Source organism: Planococcus citri, chromosome 3 (genome assembly GCF_950023065.1).
Source record: "Planococcus citri chromosome 3, ihPlaCitr1.1, whole genome shotgun sequence".
In the NCBI taxonomy this organism is placed as follows: domain Eukaryota; kingdom Metazoa; phylum Arthropoda; class Insecta; order Hemiptera; family Pseudococcidae; genus Planococcus; species Planococcus citri.
In genome coordinates this window covers 45,254,206-45,274,737 of record NC_088679.1, presented here as the reverse complement: position 1 = coordinate 45,274,737, position 20,532 = coordinate 45,254,206, and the positions used below count along the sequence as shown (strand labels likewise).

General features: G+C 33.4%; 1 protein-coding gene across 5 annotated transcripts in view; it reads left to right on the top strand.

The window, feature by feature from the left end:
- Positions 1-20,532, top strand: part of LOC135840685 (puratrophin-1-like) — a 166,867-nt gene that overhangs the window by 116,345 nt on the left and 29,990 nt on the right. For all 5 annotated transcript variants that reach the window (XM_065357311.1, XM_065357312.1, XM_065357313.1 and 2 more), the window contains one exon: positions 10,103-10,225. In XM_065357311.1, coding sequence (XP_065213383.1) covers positions 10,103-10,225 — 123 coding nt within the window. The remainder of the gene's footprint in view (positions 1-10,102; positions 10,226-20,532) is intronic.

Below are 20,532 nucleotides of genomic sequence, written 5' to 3'. Positions count from 1 at the left end.
CATAAAATGCAGAGTACTGTATCGTGATACAATGTGGTTTTATTAGAATTATTAAGAATTATTATTTCACGAAGTTGTCTTCGGAAGCTCACTATTGATTGATAGGAATAGTACATTAGATAGAATTCGAACGCAATGAAACATTTATCCATTATTCTCATGTTCCCCATTAGACTATTGTTTTTGGTTTTGTGTTCTAATTTTCACTGAAAAACAGTCTTCAGTTGATCTGTAGGTTGGTCGTATACGTCTACGTATTTCTATTTTATTTTATTATTATTATTATTTTTTTTTTTTGGTGTATTTTTCATGAAATGGTCCATCTACGTATTTAATCATGTGTGGGTTTTTGTTGTTGATGTTTTTTAAAAACTAAATTTGAATTGATGTTCAAGAATAAAGTGATCATGAAGCAAATGCATTAAAAATAGGCGATTAATCCCAAAAATAATTCCAGTGCTACCTATTAAATTTTTCATAATTTTATGAATAATTAATTAAAATGATAATTTGTAAATTTGATCTTATCATTTGTTGCTTTAACGTGTACTTGATTATTCAGTATTTTACTCTCTATTCTCTAAAATCTATTTCTTAGAAATTTTATTTTAATAATGAACAGTTCTTATGATCCAGTTTCTATCTCCCACAGAATTACCAGTTTCTGTAAATTTGAGACCAATGTAGAAATTTGGTTTTAAATAAATTGGAAACTGTATTGAAACATTGGCATTTTTAAAAAAAATTTCCTGTTAAAAATATCACACTTTTGAATCTACGCTACGGTTCACAGCTTAAATTTTTTGTTTTTTGCCAGCTTAAAATTTGTAAGCATCTACAATGATTTTTTTAAATTGAGAAATTTTTTCCCATGAAATGATTAGCAAATTGAAGACTTCTTGAAATTTACATTAATTTTTCAAAAATCCTTTCACTCCTCCCCTTCTATTAATTCATCTGTTTACTTACATAACTGTAAATATCAGTAACTGTATAAAAAAAGTTTAATTTTTTTGAAATTTTGTTTTTTTATTATTTTTATTTAATGCAAGTTTTTTTTCACATTATTCAATATTTTTTAAATTAGAGTGTAGACCTGTTTACATAAAAAAGATAAGAGAGAGGAGGATAGTGAAATTTTCAAGAAAATCTGGCTAAATTTTGACTAAAAATTCTGTTTGTTCGTAATGCACACCTATGTTTCAAAATTTTGTGCGTAATTTTTTTTCTAATTTAAAAAACGTTTTTTCGAAAAATTTTGTGAAAATTTCGAAAAAATATACATAGGCCTAATATGTACCTGATTTTTTGCTATTGCTTCTTCTTTTCTAACGAATAAATCTGAAATCTTTGAACAATTTAAAAAAAAAAAAAAAAAAAAAAACATTGAATAATGAGATGCATTTTTTACGAACCCCTTAGGAAACTGAGAAAAAGAAAAAGGGATATGATTGCTTTCAAGTTCTAATTAATTTAATGTATTGAAATGACTGGACTGTGCTGTGTCCTCTCAACTGGATTTTTTTTTGTAAACTATTCTTTCTTCATTTATTGAAAAAAAAAACTAAAAATTTGAAGAAATGTATTTTTTTGAAAATCTAGAGAGAAGAAAATTTTGCATTCGATATTCAAATTTCAGATTGAACTGAAACACTACCTATTGGTATTGTAGCCACTGTTTTTTATTTTAATTTTTGATCATTTTTGGTCCATTATTAAACTTCAAGAGCAAATACTTGAGATTAAATCAATGTCTACAAAGTTTTGAAGACTACTAAATGCAATTTTTTCGGGAATTGAATTGAAAAATTCAAAATTATCTGGCCTATGTACACATGTATTAGTCCATCATCAGTGCAGCGCATTTGATGAAAAAGAAGGGAAGGAACTTTTTCAAAATGGATGTATGTACCTAATAAAACTGTTTTGAAATTTTTAAGAAAAAATCCATTCGGAACATCTAGAAAAAGCAGAGGAATAGTTCCTAAAAAAGTGAGGACTCTAGAAAAAAAAAAACAAAAAAAAAACGGAATGATAAAAAGGGTCACTAATGGATGTGATTTGTAGATTCTAAGACGTATGTCTGCATCTTCACAGCGGTATTCTTTGATATCGAATAGTTCACCATTTGTAAGGAGGTTATGTGTACTCTGGGCATTGAATATTCTACTATACCTAGTTTGTAAGTTGTGTACCTTCCAGTATGTTGACAACTCGAACTATACAATAGTTGAAAAAAAAAAGGATACTAATGAATGACACGTTTGCTGAAAAGTTCTTAGATCCACATCCGAATACAAATGAAAAAGTTTTTTTTTTTAAATTGTTCTACCTATAAGACTATAAGACTATTGAAAATGATAATCTGCGTGTAGGTCTAGGCGGTCTAGGTATAGTCGGTGTAAGTTTTATCGTGAGCTGGTTATTTTTAGCCAATAATGTGAGTATTTATGACAACGAAGCGAAAGAAAGAGTACTTAGGAGTTGAACGAGTGCTACAAAGTATAACAATCGTGATAGCCTGATGGGATATGTGAGGTTTTGTTGCGCAAGTTGATCCCTTTTTCTTCAACTTCAGAAGACAATCGACGTCTGTAGGTAGTATTCATTATGTAACTTTAGTTCGATAATTAATCTAAATATTTTAGTTTGTCGATAACGATATATGTTCAAGATAAAAGTATCCTGCTGTTTGAAACAATATAGATCCTATTTTAATTTGTTTGGAATGCGGAGTCTGTTGTTTGAGAGCGTGAACGAGCTCTGTAGGATTGTGTAAATAAAGGAAATTTTTGCAATTATCTGCATACTCGAGTACGCAGTTGCTAAAATCAATGTATCAATGTTCCAAGTAACGGAAGCGATTTTTTTTTGTCAGTTGTATGTTCTGATCGAGGTATGTGAGACGAAGTGAGGTGCTCAGATCATCGGAAAACATCAATATATTATGTTGGAACGAGTTTTTTTTTTTTGGTTCGCCAATGATTGAAAAATCCGTTTATTTTGTTTGCAGTATTTATTCACGTCGATGAACATTTTCTTCGTTTTTTATTAGGCCTAAAAGGCGTTCGTTGCGTTTAAATTAAATGATCAAAGGTTGATAAAGTCTTGTAGTTTTTCACAATGATCGTGGGTTTGTAATTTGTAGAGGTTTTTAATAAATTGCTGGTGGTAACGTTGTTGGAGAACCGTACGTTTATTTTTTAGGCTCAGTCTATGGTTAATGTTGATTGTTAAAGGAGTTGGTAAAAGTATAATAATTCACCTAAAGTGTTGATATCTATGCCTCCTCCTATATTTCTTTCCCTGAAAATCTGACCGGATGAAATGAAAAAATCTTATAAACCTCCCTCCCCTCAATTGAGTTAATTAACCGGTCTAAAAAGGTATAGGATATATATTTTTACGATACTAGTTTTTTAATTAAAAAGTGCGTTTTTATTTATACGGGACGTAAGGTAATGGTATGGGTGAGTGGAAAGAGTGACATGGAGGACGAAGAGCAGCGCACAACCACCTGCGGATCAAGCTCTCATACATTATTTTTTTCAAAGTAGGTAAGGTAGAGGTACCTAAAGGAAAAGGTTTAAAATCTTATCTGTGTTCGGTGAGCACAAGCGCCGATTCTGGCATCCGAACCGAACGTTATTGTGCGCTTCGAATCAGTAGTAGAAGTACCGGCGCTGTCACGTGTTTCACCTTACATTACATATACATCTGCTTTGCTCGTAAATAGTTCGTCTGTGTGCTCTGTGCTGTGTGTGTGTCTGTTTCCGAGAAGGATAACAAATTAAGGATTATGTAGCGGGTGGCAGTTTCGTAAAATATAAATGTATTCGTGTCTGGAGCCGGAGCGGATGCCGGCTTCGAGTGTTGCTCTTGGTGTTCGCGATCGCGATTGGGTGTGTGTGATATTGTGAATGTGAATGCTGGTTCGCGATCATATGGCTGATAATTTGAAGGATCGATGTGAAACGGTAGGCGTGAATTATTTTGCATTGCGTTAGTTTATGATTAGGTACATGTCGATTAGAGTATCCGGAAAAGAACTTTTTCGTTGATTAGCTCGTGTCTGTAGCATGCAGATCATCTATTAGACCATTACGATCAATGGTGATCCAGATCAGCTGATTGAAAAACAAGATAGGTATGAAATGTAAATATTTCTCAAGTACATTAAGCAATCGCGAAGTTGATGGTGAATTGAAATACAGGAGTGCTCATTTGCTATTACCTACTCTTTCTATGAATAGATTACCTATCTAACTATCTAAGTACGTCTTGTTTTTATATCAAAAGATAATCGAGAATTCCTGCGATTGCTACGTCTCATTTAAGTAATATGAATAATGTTGATGTACTTAGACCTACTTGCAGTGGCACTTATGAGTTGTGGTGATCAAAGTTCATAAATCTTGTGCTGACCTTTCAAAATTAATCGTGAAATAAGCTCGTTTTGCATCGATGATTTTTTTCGTACACGAATTAGAGGATATTTGTATTTTATTGTTTTTTCAAAGTTTCAAAATCCCACTTAGAAATTCACTCACTGAATAGAGTTTAGAATTTGTCATCGGTTTTCTACTGGAAAAAAGTTTCTAATAACGTCCAGAATGCCCAAAATTCATTTTGAAACTATTCTTTTCAAAATGCAGATTTTTAAAAATTTTATTGAAAACTCTAAAACAAAGTAGAAATAAATTTCTGACGACAAGGCTAGGTACTTGCATTTTACACACAGAGAAATTCGTGGATTAGCACGTTTCGGTAATAAACGAACAAATTGCAAATTAAAGTGGGTTGCATGTAGATTGTAGATGTATCTACGTAGACTGCACTAATGATTGATTTATAGTTCTATGCAGATTGTATGCTGTGAAGTAGGTACATTTTATATTATTTACTCACATTTCCATTAACGTTGGTACCGAGAAATATGGGCAAATATGAGTCCCTTTCAATTTTTTAAGAGATTCGTTTACAGATCTTGATATTGATCCATTCCATTTGCTCTCAAGTTAGGCTCTTTCTGCCATGAAAAAAGTTTCTTCTCAACATTCAACTCTTTTAATGATTCCTGATTTCAATTTTCTAAATTTTTCTAAATGATTTACGCACTAAGCCAGTATGCATCTTTGTTGAAATCATAAACTAACTTATTGCGTACTTACTTTGATTTTACTGAAGTGAAATTCAAAATCAAAGCTGTCGCAGAGGTACTAAAATTTACGACCTTGATTAGGTGTACCTATTAAAAAGACGTATGAAGATAGTAGTAACTAACTATATAAGTGTAAGCACAAGTAATCAGCATATGCTTGATAGGTTTAAGCGGTGGTGTTTTTTCTTGACGATAAAATGTGGGTAGGTACTGGACATTAGGACATTCTACTTACTTAATAATAATATACATAAATGCATTGTTTGATTTTTGCGCCAATCAAGCATTGTGTTAATTTCACCAACGTATTAAATTGCCAACTATAATACGTAACAACAATGAATGAGTATAGCAAAATGTACAAAGTTGAGTGCCATGCTTGCTTCTACGTTAGTTTTTGTAATTTGAGCGTTTGTTAGCTCGTTGCGAGGCTGTAATTAAATGAAAACGCTGAAAGCGATGGGTTTATTGTTGTTTTCTTTTTTCCTGTAGTACAACGCGTTCTTTGTTTGTCATATTTTTTTTTCTTGTTGGGTCAGCTGAATATAAAACTGCAAAAGGTGACTGATCTGATTACAATCACAAAAAATGAAGGGATATGCTATGAAGAATTTTGGTCCTGTAATGAATAACGATTATTTATCATTTTTTCATCAACTGCAGGCCTACTTATGGTTTGTGCTGTAAGCTGATCTGTGATTAAGCATTTATTTAAAAAGTTTTGACGAGAATTGAATTGAGTTGTCGGTACGTCTCCAGCTAGCTGGCTACTCACTACTCAGTCCTACTCACTACCTAGTTTTTTTTCGCACTGATTCTGAAACCGTTCAAGTTTTAAATAGTAAATACTCGGAAAATAAATTTTTTTTTGGTGAAACCACTAAGCTAAAAATTTTTTAAAATTTGAGATCTAATTTATTTTCATTCTAACGAAGAAAGTGCCCAAATACTGTAGGTATTTTTTGAAAATTTTTGGTTTCGTACTTTCCCTTTAGGGCTCATTTCGGGGTTTGAGGTCAAATGGTCCTCGAAAATGAATTCTGTGCGTTTAGAAACCCTGCAGATTTTGATATCTATACTTACCTATTGAAAATTTTGAGGTTTCAATTTTATTGCTGCTCCGTGAGGCCAATTTCGGTGTTTGGTGTCAAATGGTCATTAAAAATGAAGCAAACGCCCTAAGAATCCCCGTAACCGAAGATCCCAGTCTTCGTGCACAAAAGTCTCGGTTTTCCCGGCTAATTTTTTTATCTCTATCACTGTGGAGCATGCTTAAGTATGTATTAGCCTAATGATGGTGGATAATGAATGATGAGTCTTTTTCTACACTTGTAAATTTGGCCGAAAATCGTGATCTGTAATCCCGATAATTTTCCTGAAATGTCATCCGTTCAACTTCGGCCCTAATTAATCGGCAGAAAAATTTCCAATTCAAAAAAAAAAGTGGATTGAAAGAGCAGTTTTTTCAATCTGAAAATTTTGGTAAAATATCGCCAAATTCTAGTTGATTTCTGCCATATATATATGAGTATTCATGTACAAAGGATGGATTTCAGATTTCACACATAATACTTAGGCAATAATCTTTGCATGGGTCACCAAAGTTTGACCACAATAAAAAAATAATCTGTGAAAAGTTTTAATCAATTTTGATTTTTATAATCTAATTACGATGCACTTTCCTTGAATTTTTATTCGAAAGTTTGTCCTCGATATAGTCGATTCCCTTCCCCCTGGCCTCTCCACCGTCAAAAAGTTGCTAAAAACCGTTTCTGCGTACGTTTTCCATCTTCCGTCTGATTAAGGGCACTTTTGAGTTAATCAGTTTGTAAATTTACCAAAAGTGTCGACCAACTTTTCAAATCAAATTATGCCAGATCACGCATCATCTTTCGAGTGAATTGAATTGATGCATTTTTTGGAACCGAAAATCAAGTTTAAATATACCTACGTAGATACTTTTCATAGTACCTATATTCTTCTATTGCTTTTCCTTAAAATTAGGAACAAAATTATTGTTATTATTGGTTAGTTACGCATTGAATGGGATTATGCTTCGTGGTCATCAGCTCGATCCGTTATATAAATTAATAGAGAGATATAATAATGACGAGTATTACAAGTTTTATAATCTCCTGCTGATGACTTAATGTAAGAATTAATGTAATAGATCACTGTCGTCGTCAGGTCTATGGTCAAAGCGTAGTTTCGAATGATCACGAAAGTGATGTTGAAAATATAGTAGGTTAGGTACCCATACCCAATGAAGATTTTTTTCTTTTCGATTGTAAGTATAGTGGTAAATTTCTTTCGGTTTTGTGATTGTGACTTTTTTACCTGTACCTTTATTCAGAACGATTGATTTTCGTTAAAGTGCATCCTGCTGTTTGTTTAGGGTGTGTTGTGTGTGTGTGTGTGTGTGTGCATTGATATTGTACGGATTGATTTTTCTTTTTTTAACATTTTGTACAATGTAGTACCTCTCTTCGTATAATCTATCAACCTATGTCCTTGATGAGAATGAATGATTTACAAGACAATATTGTTAGGCGCTGTTAAGGATCTTTCTATAGGTACATATTTACGATAGTGTGGATCTGTGGATCTTCAATAGAAATTTAATGTTAGCTATCCTTTGTAAGTAGGTTTCCTTGGCCCTTGTGTTAGGTTTGAAATTATCGGTGATGATGAGGAAGTTACCTGTGTAGGTCTAGGTAGGTATACTTTTAGACCTGTAACTTATTGAAATGATATTACAGGAGGCTACACGTGCTGGTACAAATATTTTAGCTCAACGACTTGACCATTGTTCTTATCATCGTATAGTAAATTACCATAGGTCTGTATCTGTATCTATCTATCATGGACATTTATGTATTGGACGCTGACGTCACAAGCTGTGCTATCGCACCACACGATATTTCGCTTGAGTTGATGTTTCATTTTGAAACGATGTAGTCTTCGGTGCCGGTGTTAATTTATTCCCTTTATGATTTTTTATAATTTTGCTCGAAGCAGTTATCCATCTGTGAACATCGTCCGGAGTATTTTTCAATTATAATCTACCGTTGTGTTGTGAGATACTATACTTATAGGTGCCTGCTTTACAATGATGGCGGTCTCGGATGTGATGAACGTGTAATGTCGTTGTACGTCTATCTCGTGGTACATCATACGAGATACTTAATATACGCAGCAACCAGCAACCAATAACTTTGAGTACCTTTCGTATAGTATAGGTAGTACTAATAAGAATCTGAAAATAGTTTTAAAATGTGCTTCGTGAAATAAGATACTGGTGGTCTGTTTCGAAAAGACTTTGAAAGAGAAAAAAAAATCGTTTTCGAGATACATTGTAGAAAGTTCGATGAAAGTTGAAGACTTATAAATGATTCGAATTGCTTAATGAGATGAACTTAACGTTAGATATAACCATGACCGCGATTCTGAACATATGCAGGCAGTAAATTACCCTAACGAAATTTCGACTAATCTGCCCCGGTTTAGTGCGTTGAATTCGATAATTGAACTGGTATACCTATACCTATACCTACCTAATCACGACGATGAAACAAGGCAAAACCGAAAGTAAAAAAAAAATAACGAGACAAGTGTCCAGATTGAAAGGTATGTAATCCCTAACGGTATATTCGGAGTTACTTAAATAATTTTTTGTAATGATTTCATTCTGAACGCGGTACGTGGTACTTTATAAGTGGTTTGGTTCGTTGTCGGCTTCATTATCGAAAGTTCTCACAAACTCAGTTCCTCCCGGCTCTTTTTAGTTTTTTTTTCTAAATATATTATTTATCGAATTTTAAAATATGCCCATGAATGGTAAATAGTAGAAATCTATACGATAGTCGCGTTTCGTTTAATGCGATAGCAGTTAATGAAGATTATTTGTCTTCGACTCTTGCCATGCCATTCGATCCAATTATACGTGGAATATGGTATATGTACCTGTACCTATAATGCTCCGCAATGAGCCAAGAAAGCTTTCATATAGTATAGGTACCTATAGTATAGTGCGATTGTCAAGATACGTTAATTGAACTTTACTGTTATCGGATCGAGTATAGATCGGTGAAAGAAAGCGGCCACATTGTAGCATTTATTATGTAAATTAGCCGAGCATTTTTTGCGCGGGTCGAAAACGTGTATGAAAGATGACCTTGACAGTGGTTGGTGTATTATCGAGTAACCAGATTCGAGTTCGAGCTGCTTGCTGATGCTGATGCCATACCAGCCAATATAATATCTTTCTATACATATACGATGAACAGATCACTTATCGTTGGCAAAAATGCCCTAGAGCATGACTCTTCACATTGTCGTGTAATATTGCGATCTTTATCACTGAGTGATTCTGCGCATTGTTGTACAAAAATTGACGAGTCGTCGACTTGATAATGTTTTTGGGCTTATAGATTATAAAATCATTGATTTCGAGTTTTTTTTTTCGCAAAGCTCAAACTTTTTTCTGATGAGTTCTCTTGATTTACTTTTGCAGCAAAAAGCTTTGAAAATACACAACAAGAAAAGGAAAAATAGTGAAATTTTAGGACTTTTCTGGTGACACAACTTTTTAATGCACTTTTGTGCGTATATTTTGTATTTGAAGCCGCTGAATAACTTTCCCTCCCCCTACTCAATCGTAAAGATAAATGAGATCGGGTTAAATACGAGTATAATTTCTTCTAATCTTACCCTTTTCTTAATTTTTCACCAAATAAGGTTCGTTTTCTACAACTGTGGCAGGAAAATGTAAATTTTGGTACTATGTAAATGCTATAGTGGTATGTAAAATACCTTAAAGTACCTACCTATTTTATCATTACAATACAAACCATTTTCAATTCATGTTTTACCTAGCCTTTTGTTTGTACACTTGCATTTGACGGAAACAAACTAACCAAAAATATCTTCAACTTGTTACAGGTCATCTCTTGGCTAACGCAGAGTGGCGAAGATGAGCTGAAACAGCATTCAGATTTAGCGAATAATTTACCAGAAATCAAACAACAAGAGCAGAATTTCGAAAAATTTTACTTCATTTCAATGGTAAGTCGACAGATTTATGGCTTATTGATTCGTCTAGTAAGGCTATGTTTCTGGTTTATTTCGGATGGCGCGCGTTGAAATTTGCAAACCAGTCTGTTCGTTTATATGCAGTTATAGTCTTGGTATTCTGAGAAGCTCGCTGATAAAAAAAGACGAGAAAAAACTAAAGGTCTTTAAACCCTGGAAACTTGGTGGTCGCGGTATCGGCGCCTTTTATCTTGCATTTTATCGGCATATAATTCATTTTCGACAGCAGACTTATGTAGCTAATCAACTTGTCAACGAAAATCAGTTTCATGGTGAGGTGCATGCGGACAATAAACAGTGACTTGTGTAAGAAGCGTTTTCCTTCAAGTAGTCAAGTACGTGTATTGGAGAGCGATAAGTTGGATAAGTTGCAGAATCAGTAGAATGAAGGCGCGCATGATTTTGTAATGTTACAATTGTCGTTAAAAAGATGGTGATGAGTGTAGTTTGCATTCGAGCTTTTATTAGCTGATCAAGTTTGAAATTGGATAGCTTCTATAAAATTATTTAATTCAAGTATCTTTACTTGACTTTTTTTTACCATCTTTCAATATCAACCTCATTCAAATAAACTGTTTCTTGGTCTCATTCATATTTTGCTGCGTTGATGTGATGATACTTTTTTTTCAAATTGAACATTTTGGTATAATATTGGAAATTATTTTCTTTTTTTATTGCAATATTATTCGATTTTTCGATTGTTTTTTTTTTTAATTTAACTATTTTTTTGATGTCCGGACGGAAATGAATTGAGCTAATATTAGGGGAGGGGTTCGATGTTCAGAAATGTCAAATTTTTTAATTTCTGTAAAATGTAATTTCCCCGTATTTAGGTTGCAAAAACATCATGTTGGAATGAGATGGACCTGAGTAGAGAAATCACCACTTCTGATGTGATCCCAAAATAATATCAACGTGTACCTCATTCATAATGTGTAAATAATGCTTGGTGTGGATGGAAAACTTTTTCTAAAATTATTTTTCTTTGCCTCCATCCAACGAAGTTGTTACCTATAGGGTGAAAAAATCAAACTATTAGACACAATTTTGAAAATTGAAAAATTTCTTCATATTTATACCTACAGTTTTGTGAAGAAAATCTTTGCTAAAAACCTTACGAAAATCTTTACTAAAAACCTTACGAAAATCGAACCATGCCAAAAGGCTCCTCTCCCCTTTTTCTAAAATTCGAAAAATCCAAAAAATTAAAATTTTTTTATCTTTACATTCGAATTTTTGCATTTGGTCCAATTTCATTAAAAAAACACGTTCAATAGTTTTGACCCTCCACACGATGAAAAATAGAAACTTGATCTGAAAAATTTAACTTATTCGTGCATTTAGTCCATCTTCATCAGATTCGACTCCCCCTCACTCCTGAATGACGGAGGCAAAGATGGATTTTCCATGAAAATAGAGTCGTTTTAAAAATTCTGATGTACTCTGAAATTGAAATAATTGAAAAAAATTAACAATGGGATTTTAGAACAGTTTTGATCCGAAATGGAGGATTTTTGAAAAAAACTATTTCGGTGGGAGGGGGGATTTTGTATGAGAAAATTAGCATTTTTTAAGGAACTTAAGAAAAGCTTTTCTTCAAAAACGAGTTGGATAGTTGGTAGGATTCTGCTCAGAAATGGCAAATTTTCAAAAAATTTATGCCTACAAATTTCAATTTTTCATAACCTTTTTAATTTTTCAACGTTGAGTGGCTCTATACAAATTATGGAGGGGGCTGAAATTGTTTTTTTTCAAGAGGGTAATTTAGAAGAATTCTGGTACAGAACTGAGAAAATTTCTGAAAAATCACGGATTGTAATTTATTCCTGAATTTCTACCTCAAACACATCCTACAATCAACACCCCCACCAATGAACTTTTTTGGAATTTAATTCAAAATAGGTATTTAATGAAACAAAGTAATATTTTCAACCTACTCTCATTGGAAAGGTTTTCGCTCTGCATTCCTCGCTGATACGCATGTGTACTTAAGTTGAACTGTTGTATTTATATTGAATGAAATCATTAGGCAAGTCTAGGTTGAGGTAAACGGAGGCAGGTAGAGTAGAAAACACTTAGTTGAACAAAGCATTATGATATGGTTAACCTTATCGATGAACTTTTAATGGAAATTATATTATGGAAAAGTCTACCATAAACATGGTACATTTCTACAACATTGTCACTTCGTTATCGCTCACAACGTTGTTGAATTCAAAACTGCCGTTGTACGTACGTATGAGGGAGTAAGTAATGCAAAGCCTATTTCTCATATGGGTATCGACATAGAGCTCTAGTTTTCTAACCTATATAAATAAATATAGTGTAAAAAAGAAAGGTTCAACAAACACCTACGCAAAATTCCGTACAGAAATTTTGATCGAAGATGCAAAAACTTAAACTTAGACCTACCTGTTCATTTTGCACGATGTCATTTTCAACGACGAATTAGAAATTTCGTCTCGGCATATCGTACTTATTTTTAGTGAAAGTTTGCCATTTTTTAAGTTTTATACCTACCTACGTTTACTAAGTATTGAATTTTTCTTCTTTTATCTTGTCGAAACATAATCGCGCGTAGTTAAAATTTACATACACCGTAGTACTTTTACTGCCGAAGACCAGACGACGAGGTTACTTGTGGTACATGTATTATTATTTTACGAATCATTACTTTTTTATCTGAACGGTTCAAGTGTGAATATTCGTATTATTTTAATACGTCGTTGTCGAGATACTTACACTCGGAATAACTTAACAACGACCATTTGAAAAAAGAGAAGCGGTTTAATCGTCAAATGCCTCGCATATTTTTCGTCAAATTAGTTCAATATTTTGACGCAACTGGGTAATGTTTTTACCGGTGCTCGGATATTCTTCCTTCATTAATTGTTACGGAATCAGGAAAATAATTCATTCATAAGTTTCGACAATTAACCGACCAAAAATGACGCAAAAAGAACATTAGCACGAGTTTATGGACGTTTATTCATACAAGAAATTGAAAGAAATCACCTATATGATTTTTTTTAAATTTACAAATACGTAAGAAATCAAAAATACTTCCAGGTGATTCCATTACAGAAATACATGGCATAGAAAACCATATAGGAAGGAAGTAGCAGACTATAAGTTTTTGTTCCTAGTTGGTGTTTGTTTACGCGAGATATACATATTGCATAGTTTGATTTCTCACATATAATTTCCTCCAATGCAGTGTCTCTTGTTTCTCTTATTCCCAATTCATTTTCTACCACACCAACAGTAACAGCATAGGTAGTGTCCAAGTGAAAGACAATATACGCAATCGTACCGGTCACTCTGCGAAGTATAAGTAGGTACCTATACTCCACTATGCTCCTACTTAAATCACAGAACACGCACGTGTATCGGAATTTGTTTCAACAGTCATGCATAATACTTCGTAATGAACTCGGAACAATATCTTAGCCAGACAATGGGTCAAGCCAGCGGTCAAAGAGGATTTTTTTTCTATGACCACTGATGAAGAAAAAAATTCGCGTACTTATGCCTACAATTGTTATTACGAACGACGACGCTACAAACACGTGTATTTTTTTTTTTGGTTGAAACATTTGTTAAGTGAAAAGTCAGAGCCAGCCCCGAGCCGGTGTTAGTAATGGAGCTGTATCGTTTGAATGTTTATTACTCCTCGTATAACTTACTTCGATCTTCATATACAAAAAAAACTAACTGCATTCTAAAAATACATAAATGGAATGCGTATCGTTTGAATAATGCAATACATCGGTATACTTACTTATTACAAACCACGTGCCTGCTCAAGTTGTTCAGAGGTTGTTTTTTGATGAATGGTTCTTATCAACCTGAATGCTGTAGGGAGAAACGGTAATTATTTACAAGCCCTGGGAAATATGTAGTACATTATCTCGGATAAACACTGGATAACGATTGTTAATCTGTTTTTTGATGAAAGAATAAATACTGAATTGAAGAATCATATTACGGGGAAAATTTGAGATCACGATTTGGAGAGGAGCTTCAGTTGCTGAAGTTTTTTGAAAGTTTGATGTAAAAGATGTTCAGGGAGTAAGTGCGATTGACCCATCTAAAAAGAGCATAATTGTTTAAAAATGGAGAATCGCCCTCTTCTCCATCAGTGAGATTTTGAAATTAACTGTAGAAGTTGTTCCAAAACACCCGTAATTAATAAAATCTACAGAGCTTCAAAAGTATACAAAACAAATTTCACGATCTTTCCCTATTAAAATATTCAACTTAGTTTGAAAATGTTGTTTCTCGAAATATTTACCGACATTATGAAACCATCAACCTAATTTTGGACCAAATTCGTCAATTATTTCCATGGTTTACATTTCATTAAAAATTGAATCTCATCATTTTTGGAACCCCTGATCGCGGTTTCGGAGGACCTGCGTTGCTGAAATGCATGTCTAGGGTAATTTTATCAACATGAAATAGGTAGATCATAAGTACTACAATTGCAGGAAAATTAGAAATCACTGATTTTTCTTTCACTGACTCGTATTTTCATCAGATGAGATAGGTACGATTATTTCCCTATTTGGATCAATGCGTCTGCTGTTCTGGAAAAATTTAATTCAAATTCACAAAATTTTGGATGAGAAATATTGCTCGAGTTTAATTTTTCTGTGCTCCCCCTTCTCTAAAAAAGCACTCTAAAAATGGAAAAAATTGCCTACTTTGAAAATAAAATAGCCCAAAAACTGATTTTTCTCATGAAAATACCGTCATTTTACTTTTAAAAACCGACTTTTTCGAAATCTTTCAAAATGTCGGCGCTAAAAAATGAACTTTTCGCATAAAAAATGATCTTGTACAGATTTTTGAATTATAAATATTTGAGAGCTTTTGCCAGAAAAATCGCGACTTCTCACATAAAAAATAATAACTGAATTTTCTCTTCTCATGAATCCAAAATTTAAATTTGCCAAAAATTACTGTTCAACTTATTGTTTAAAAAAAAGGTCATTGGTGTGTTATCAAAAATAAGTTGGAAAAATGTGGTGGGAGGGAAGATATAAATTATCTGGATATGTTTTTTAAAATGGTAAGTATCAAAAAAGCAGTCATTTTTGCTTTGATAGACACCCTGTAATCGTTTTTTTTTTCACCAAAAATGTTTTTACCCTCTGAAGTGGTCATATTTTGTTTAGCAATAATTGACTCGTTTTCACTAGAAAATTGGGTGATTATTTTTCGCCTGAAATTGCCTCTTTTTTTGCTTGAAATTGTCATTTTCTTCTGAAAATACCTACTTATTTATTCATCTCGCTGAAATGAAAAATTCTCTTGATTTTCTACTAAAAATTGTCGTATTTTGTTCACCTAAAATTGTCACTTTTTCCTCTTGAAAGAAACGTACGATTTTGGGCGGGCAGGGGGGGGTGATTCAAATACGTTTGGCAAGGAAAAAAAGTCGGGCAGTCACAGTCATCAAAAGTCATGAATTTGGATTTTGAAAATTTTTTAGACAGGCTGAAAATGAGCTCTAGAGAGATGTATTGAGAGACTGCTCGAGTTCTCAAAGTTGACAAATTCATTGTTCAATTAGAAAAGTTGGACTTTCATTGGCAAATTTTCAGAAGTGATGGATTTTTTTTACGAAAAATAGAATGAAAATAGGTACCTATTTTACATTGTGCAACAAGAATTGAAAAATAAAATTACCTATAGGTAGCACGTCCTTAAAAACGAATGAAAATGTGTAAATAAAAAATACTGGCCAAAAAATCATAACTTTTATATTATTGATAATTTTATTTTTTTTTCTGCTTCTGTCTTTTTGAGTGGTAGGTGGCTCTGAACTCAAAATTGATTCAGTAAAATGCTGTCAATTTTTGTCTGTAATTCCTGCTCACAATTTGTACTTACCTATGTAGGTACGTACTTATAATTACTCATAAGGAGACCTGAGGACCTTATATTTTCACAGCTGTTTTGGTAACGTTTTGCTTCGTGCAAAATTGGTGCAATTGATTTGGTGCAATTGATAAAATGAGCACGACGGATTTTGACATGATATTATATAAAGATAGCGTACCTCTACCTAGTAGCTTTAACTACTTAGCGCAAGATGGATGCTGTATTACGGAGATACATAATATGTGTATGTAGTACCAATCATCATTGGCATACTCATTGAGAAGGTATTTGTGATAGAAAACCGTGACTAATATGACATAAGTCGTCAAGCTTTTTATATGTACGTAGATATGGGTAATTTTTTGTCATCTCGGTATAGGTACTAAATTTCGTGACCGAGAATGAAACCGATTTTAAGGTATGTTTTGTTCACGATGAAAAACGCTACAGTATAAATACCTGCGTATTCTAGACTGTGCGGTATGATACGAGTTGGGATAGAAGGGTACGAGGAGTTGAAACACGATGTTAATTACCATCGCATCGGTTATTTACATATTAATCATGGCGTGAATTTTTTTTGTTTTGTCATGTACATTATAGATGAGTTGGTCGACTCGATACGACAACGAATTAATTAAACCTCAACGCTCGATCGACACTATTTTTGTCGTCGTTTGTGTTAATCATAGGTATATAAAATTGAAGGAAATACCCTACGAGTAAGATCAATTTCAATTTCTACTTACACCACAGGCATTAGTAAAACACTTTCTCTCGCCATAAACAAGCATGTATCGTTATCTAATGTCGATCTGAAAATTAAACGTTGTTATAGATCACATTGTTGGTTATTGCGCACGTTAATCTGATTACGCGTGTAACAAAGGCGCATCGAATAATTTCTTTCACTTTTTATTACATTTCTTATAATTCATGAATACGATAGCGTCTTACCTTGAAATTGATGCCGGCCAGGAGACGCGACACGATCCGATCTTAGTTGACGAAATTTTTATATTATTTTTTTTTACGATTGTTCTATTCGTGAAGTGTGATAGAATTTTTAACGCTGGGTCCGGGACCAAGGGGTTTGAGTGTCGCTGTCAATTGATTATGTAATCTGTATTTTGAAGTCTGGAGTTCTCGAGTATGTGTTTGGTGTGCTAACAACAAATGGTGTAACGGAAATAACGCGTGTGTTAACGTCATACCGAAAAAAGGCCCGGAAACTGATCCTATACGAGTACGAATGCAAAACAATGGGATTTTAAATACGTAGTAGGTACCTAGATCTACGCGTGTATATGACTTCGATTAGCAAACACCGTGTTACGAAAGCTTCACAAATGGTTCGAGAATAAACATACTAATTTTCAATTCGAATATGTCGAGATGTCAAGTTTGGTTAAAATGGCGGCATGTTTCTTTTTCCGATGGAAAATGTCGACTGATCGTTATAATTCCGTGTGGAATTAAAATTGAATATTATCTTGAGGTGAAATCCGAGCCCTGTGCTGAAAATTCATCTGGTAAAATGTTTCGTATTCAAAATCACTGAGCATAAAAATGAGCTCAAAATCGAACATCAGTTCGCCGTTTTTTAGAAAATTGGATTTTTTCATAAAACGCAGTCTTTTTTACTAACAAAGGAATGACGAGGGTTAGTAACTGACACCGAATTCAAACTCAGTGACCTCGAATTTTTCGAGAGAAAAAACCTTATCCAGATTCCTTTAAAAATTGAGAAAATCCAAATTTCATCAGACTGATTAAATCTGAGTTCGAAATTCATTTGAGAAAATGTTTATTTTTATGATGTTCCCTTCCCCTTACTACGTAATTCGAAGACGCTGAGTACAAAAATGAACTCAAAATTTGCCATCAGTAAGTTAGGTACTCGTTTTTAAAAAAAAATTAAGTAGTGAAAAGGACCAGAAACTAACACTGGATTCGAACCCAACCAACTCAAATTAGTCGTAAACCACCTTTATCCCAATTTTTTAATAATTGAAAAAAAGAAATGAGAAAAATACTGACTCAAGCGCACTCCTATTTTTTTTTTCTAGAAAGGAACTTTGGCTCATGAATGGAGTAAAAATTTTTGGTGGGAAGATTTTTGGCTCAGTGATCTTACACCAGCGAACAGAATTTCATCAAGCTAATCCATTATCCTGGAAATGGTCCATTTTTGAGTTCTCTCTAATTCATATCTTACGGAACAAGTTTAGAATTTGAGATATTGATTAGATAAGGTTTTCAAAAATCATTTTTAATTCTTGGGAACTTTTATTGATTGATCTTTAGAAGAGGTATCTCAATTTGTAGTGCTGTCGATGAAGCCACCAACAACAATTCAATAGAACTTGTTTTACAGGGTGTCTAACAGGTCCTATACTGGTCCTATTAGTTCTACTAAAGTCCTACTTTTTTTCAAAAGTCCTTTTGGTCCTACTAAAGTCCTACTTTTCAACAATTTTATGCAGAAGTCCTATTTTTTTTTTAATTAGATCTTTTAAAACTTTCAATTTTTCTCCTTTTTTCCAGAATTTTGAGGGCTCATTTGTTGACTTTTTTTAGATTTTGAATTGCACATTTTTGAGAGCTTTCGCCCTCGCTTCGCTCGGGCTATTTGCTCTTCTTTTCCCACGTAAAAAACTTATTGTTCTAATTCAAGAAATGTTTAAAGTTTGAATCAGAAAAATAAACTTCTCCCTCCATAAAGAAACTTTTTGTTTTCACTTCTCAAAACATGATTGAATTTTTGCATTCAAATACCATCGTTTTTATGCCTCTCGGAATACTGATTTCTGAGAGATTTTGCCCTCGCTACGCTCAAGACCGTTCGCTTTACTTTGTCAATCTTGGATTTTTCCAAAAAAAATCATTATTCGAATTTCAATATTTTGAAACAAAATGATGAACTTTTTATAAGTAACTCATTACTCAAACATCATCGTTTTTTATATCTCTCGAAAATATACTGATTTTCGAGATTTTTTGCCCTTGCTTCGCTCGGGTCTGTTTGCTTTTTTTTTATTTAGGATTTTACAAAAAAATTAATATCATTCGAATTCTATCGTTTTTATGCCTCCTAGAAAACTAATTTTCGAAAGCTTTTGTCCTCACTTCGCTCGGGCCCATTTGATTTTCTTTTTACATTTTCCATTTTTCAACAAAAAATAACATTCAAATTTTAAACTTTTGAAACAATTAGTACTTAATATGAAATATTTACAATCAAAATTGAAGAATTCTGGTTAAATTTGATTTTAAGCGAACATGATGTGATGTTCATCAATTTTTTAAATTGATAAGGAGAAAATCAAACGAAAAATTGAATTGAAACATTTTATTTTATGGCGTTTGCCTACTTCTTAAAAAAAATGAAATCATAAGGTGTTAGAAGACAAGAAAAGCAAACATTTTTTTTACAAAAATTTGGCCAAAAACTGGAATGTGAATTTTTATCCCCCCCCTTAAAAAATTCCATAAGTGTCCGAAAAATGACCTACTGAAAGTCCTGCTAAAAGTCCTACTTAAGTCCTACTTTTTTATTTTGAAATTTTGTTAGACACCCTGTAAAACTAAGTTAAAACGGTAGTAACTTTATGGATTATTTATGACCTCAGCGGAAGCATTCGACTATTGGTAACACTGCCGAAATGCAACGTGAACGACACGTTGGGAACGTGGCGGGCTAGCGGTGGCGTTGGTCGGAGGACGACGCGATCGCATGGTCCAGTCCACAAAGTGACGCGGTTACGAGTAAAAGCTATGACGAAGTTAACGTTACCCGTGATTTTTCGGTGTATATTTTCCGATTTCTATTTTTGCGTAAAATGATTGAAAATTATGCTACCGACGGCAAATTTCGAACCGGTTCGCTGTACATTGTTGTCTTTGCGGGCGTTCGATTTTGATAACAGTTCGTGTTCATTTGCGGCGAAAAAATCAAATGATGAGTGCGGTAGTGGTGAAGTGCAATATCATAAAGTGGAATTTGGTAAACGGCAGGGGCATGTTTCTAGAGCCAAGGATAAGCATGCATGGAGAGCTTTGGCCAGAGCTGCATCTACTCCGAGAGCTCAGGTAGGATGTGGTCGCAATTACGTCATTTTTTTTTGGCGATGGTTTATCTTTTTGAGATATGATAACTGATGAGGTTTTCAATATTTCTGCAGTCAGTTAGACGGCGAAAGTAAATGAGAAATTTTGTACAAAAGTTTAATTATTCAAATTCACATTTCATTGTACTCACATTCACCCAAAAATTCTCTCAAATTAAGTATCTTGAACTAAAATAACCTTCAAACCATCGTTTTTTTAAAAATCTTTTAATTACCTACTTATGTCTTTAAAGGGTTCAAACTTTACTCAACTTTGGCTCA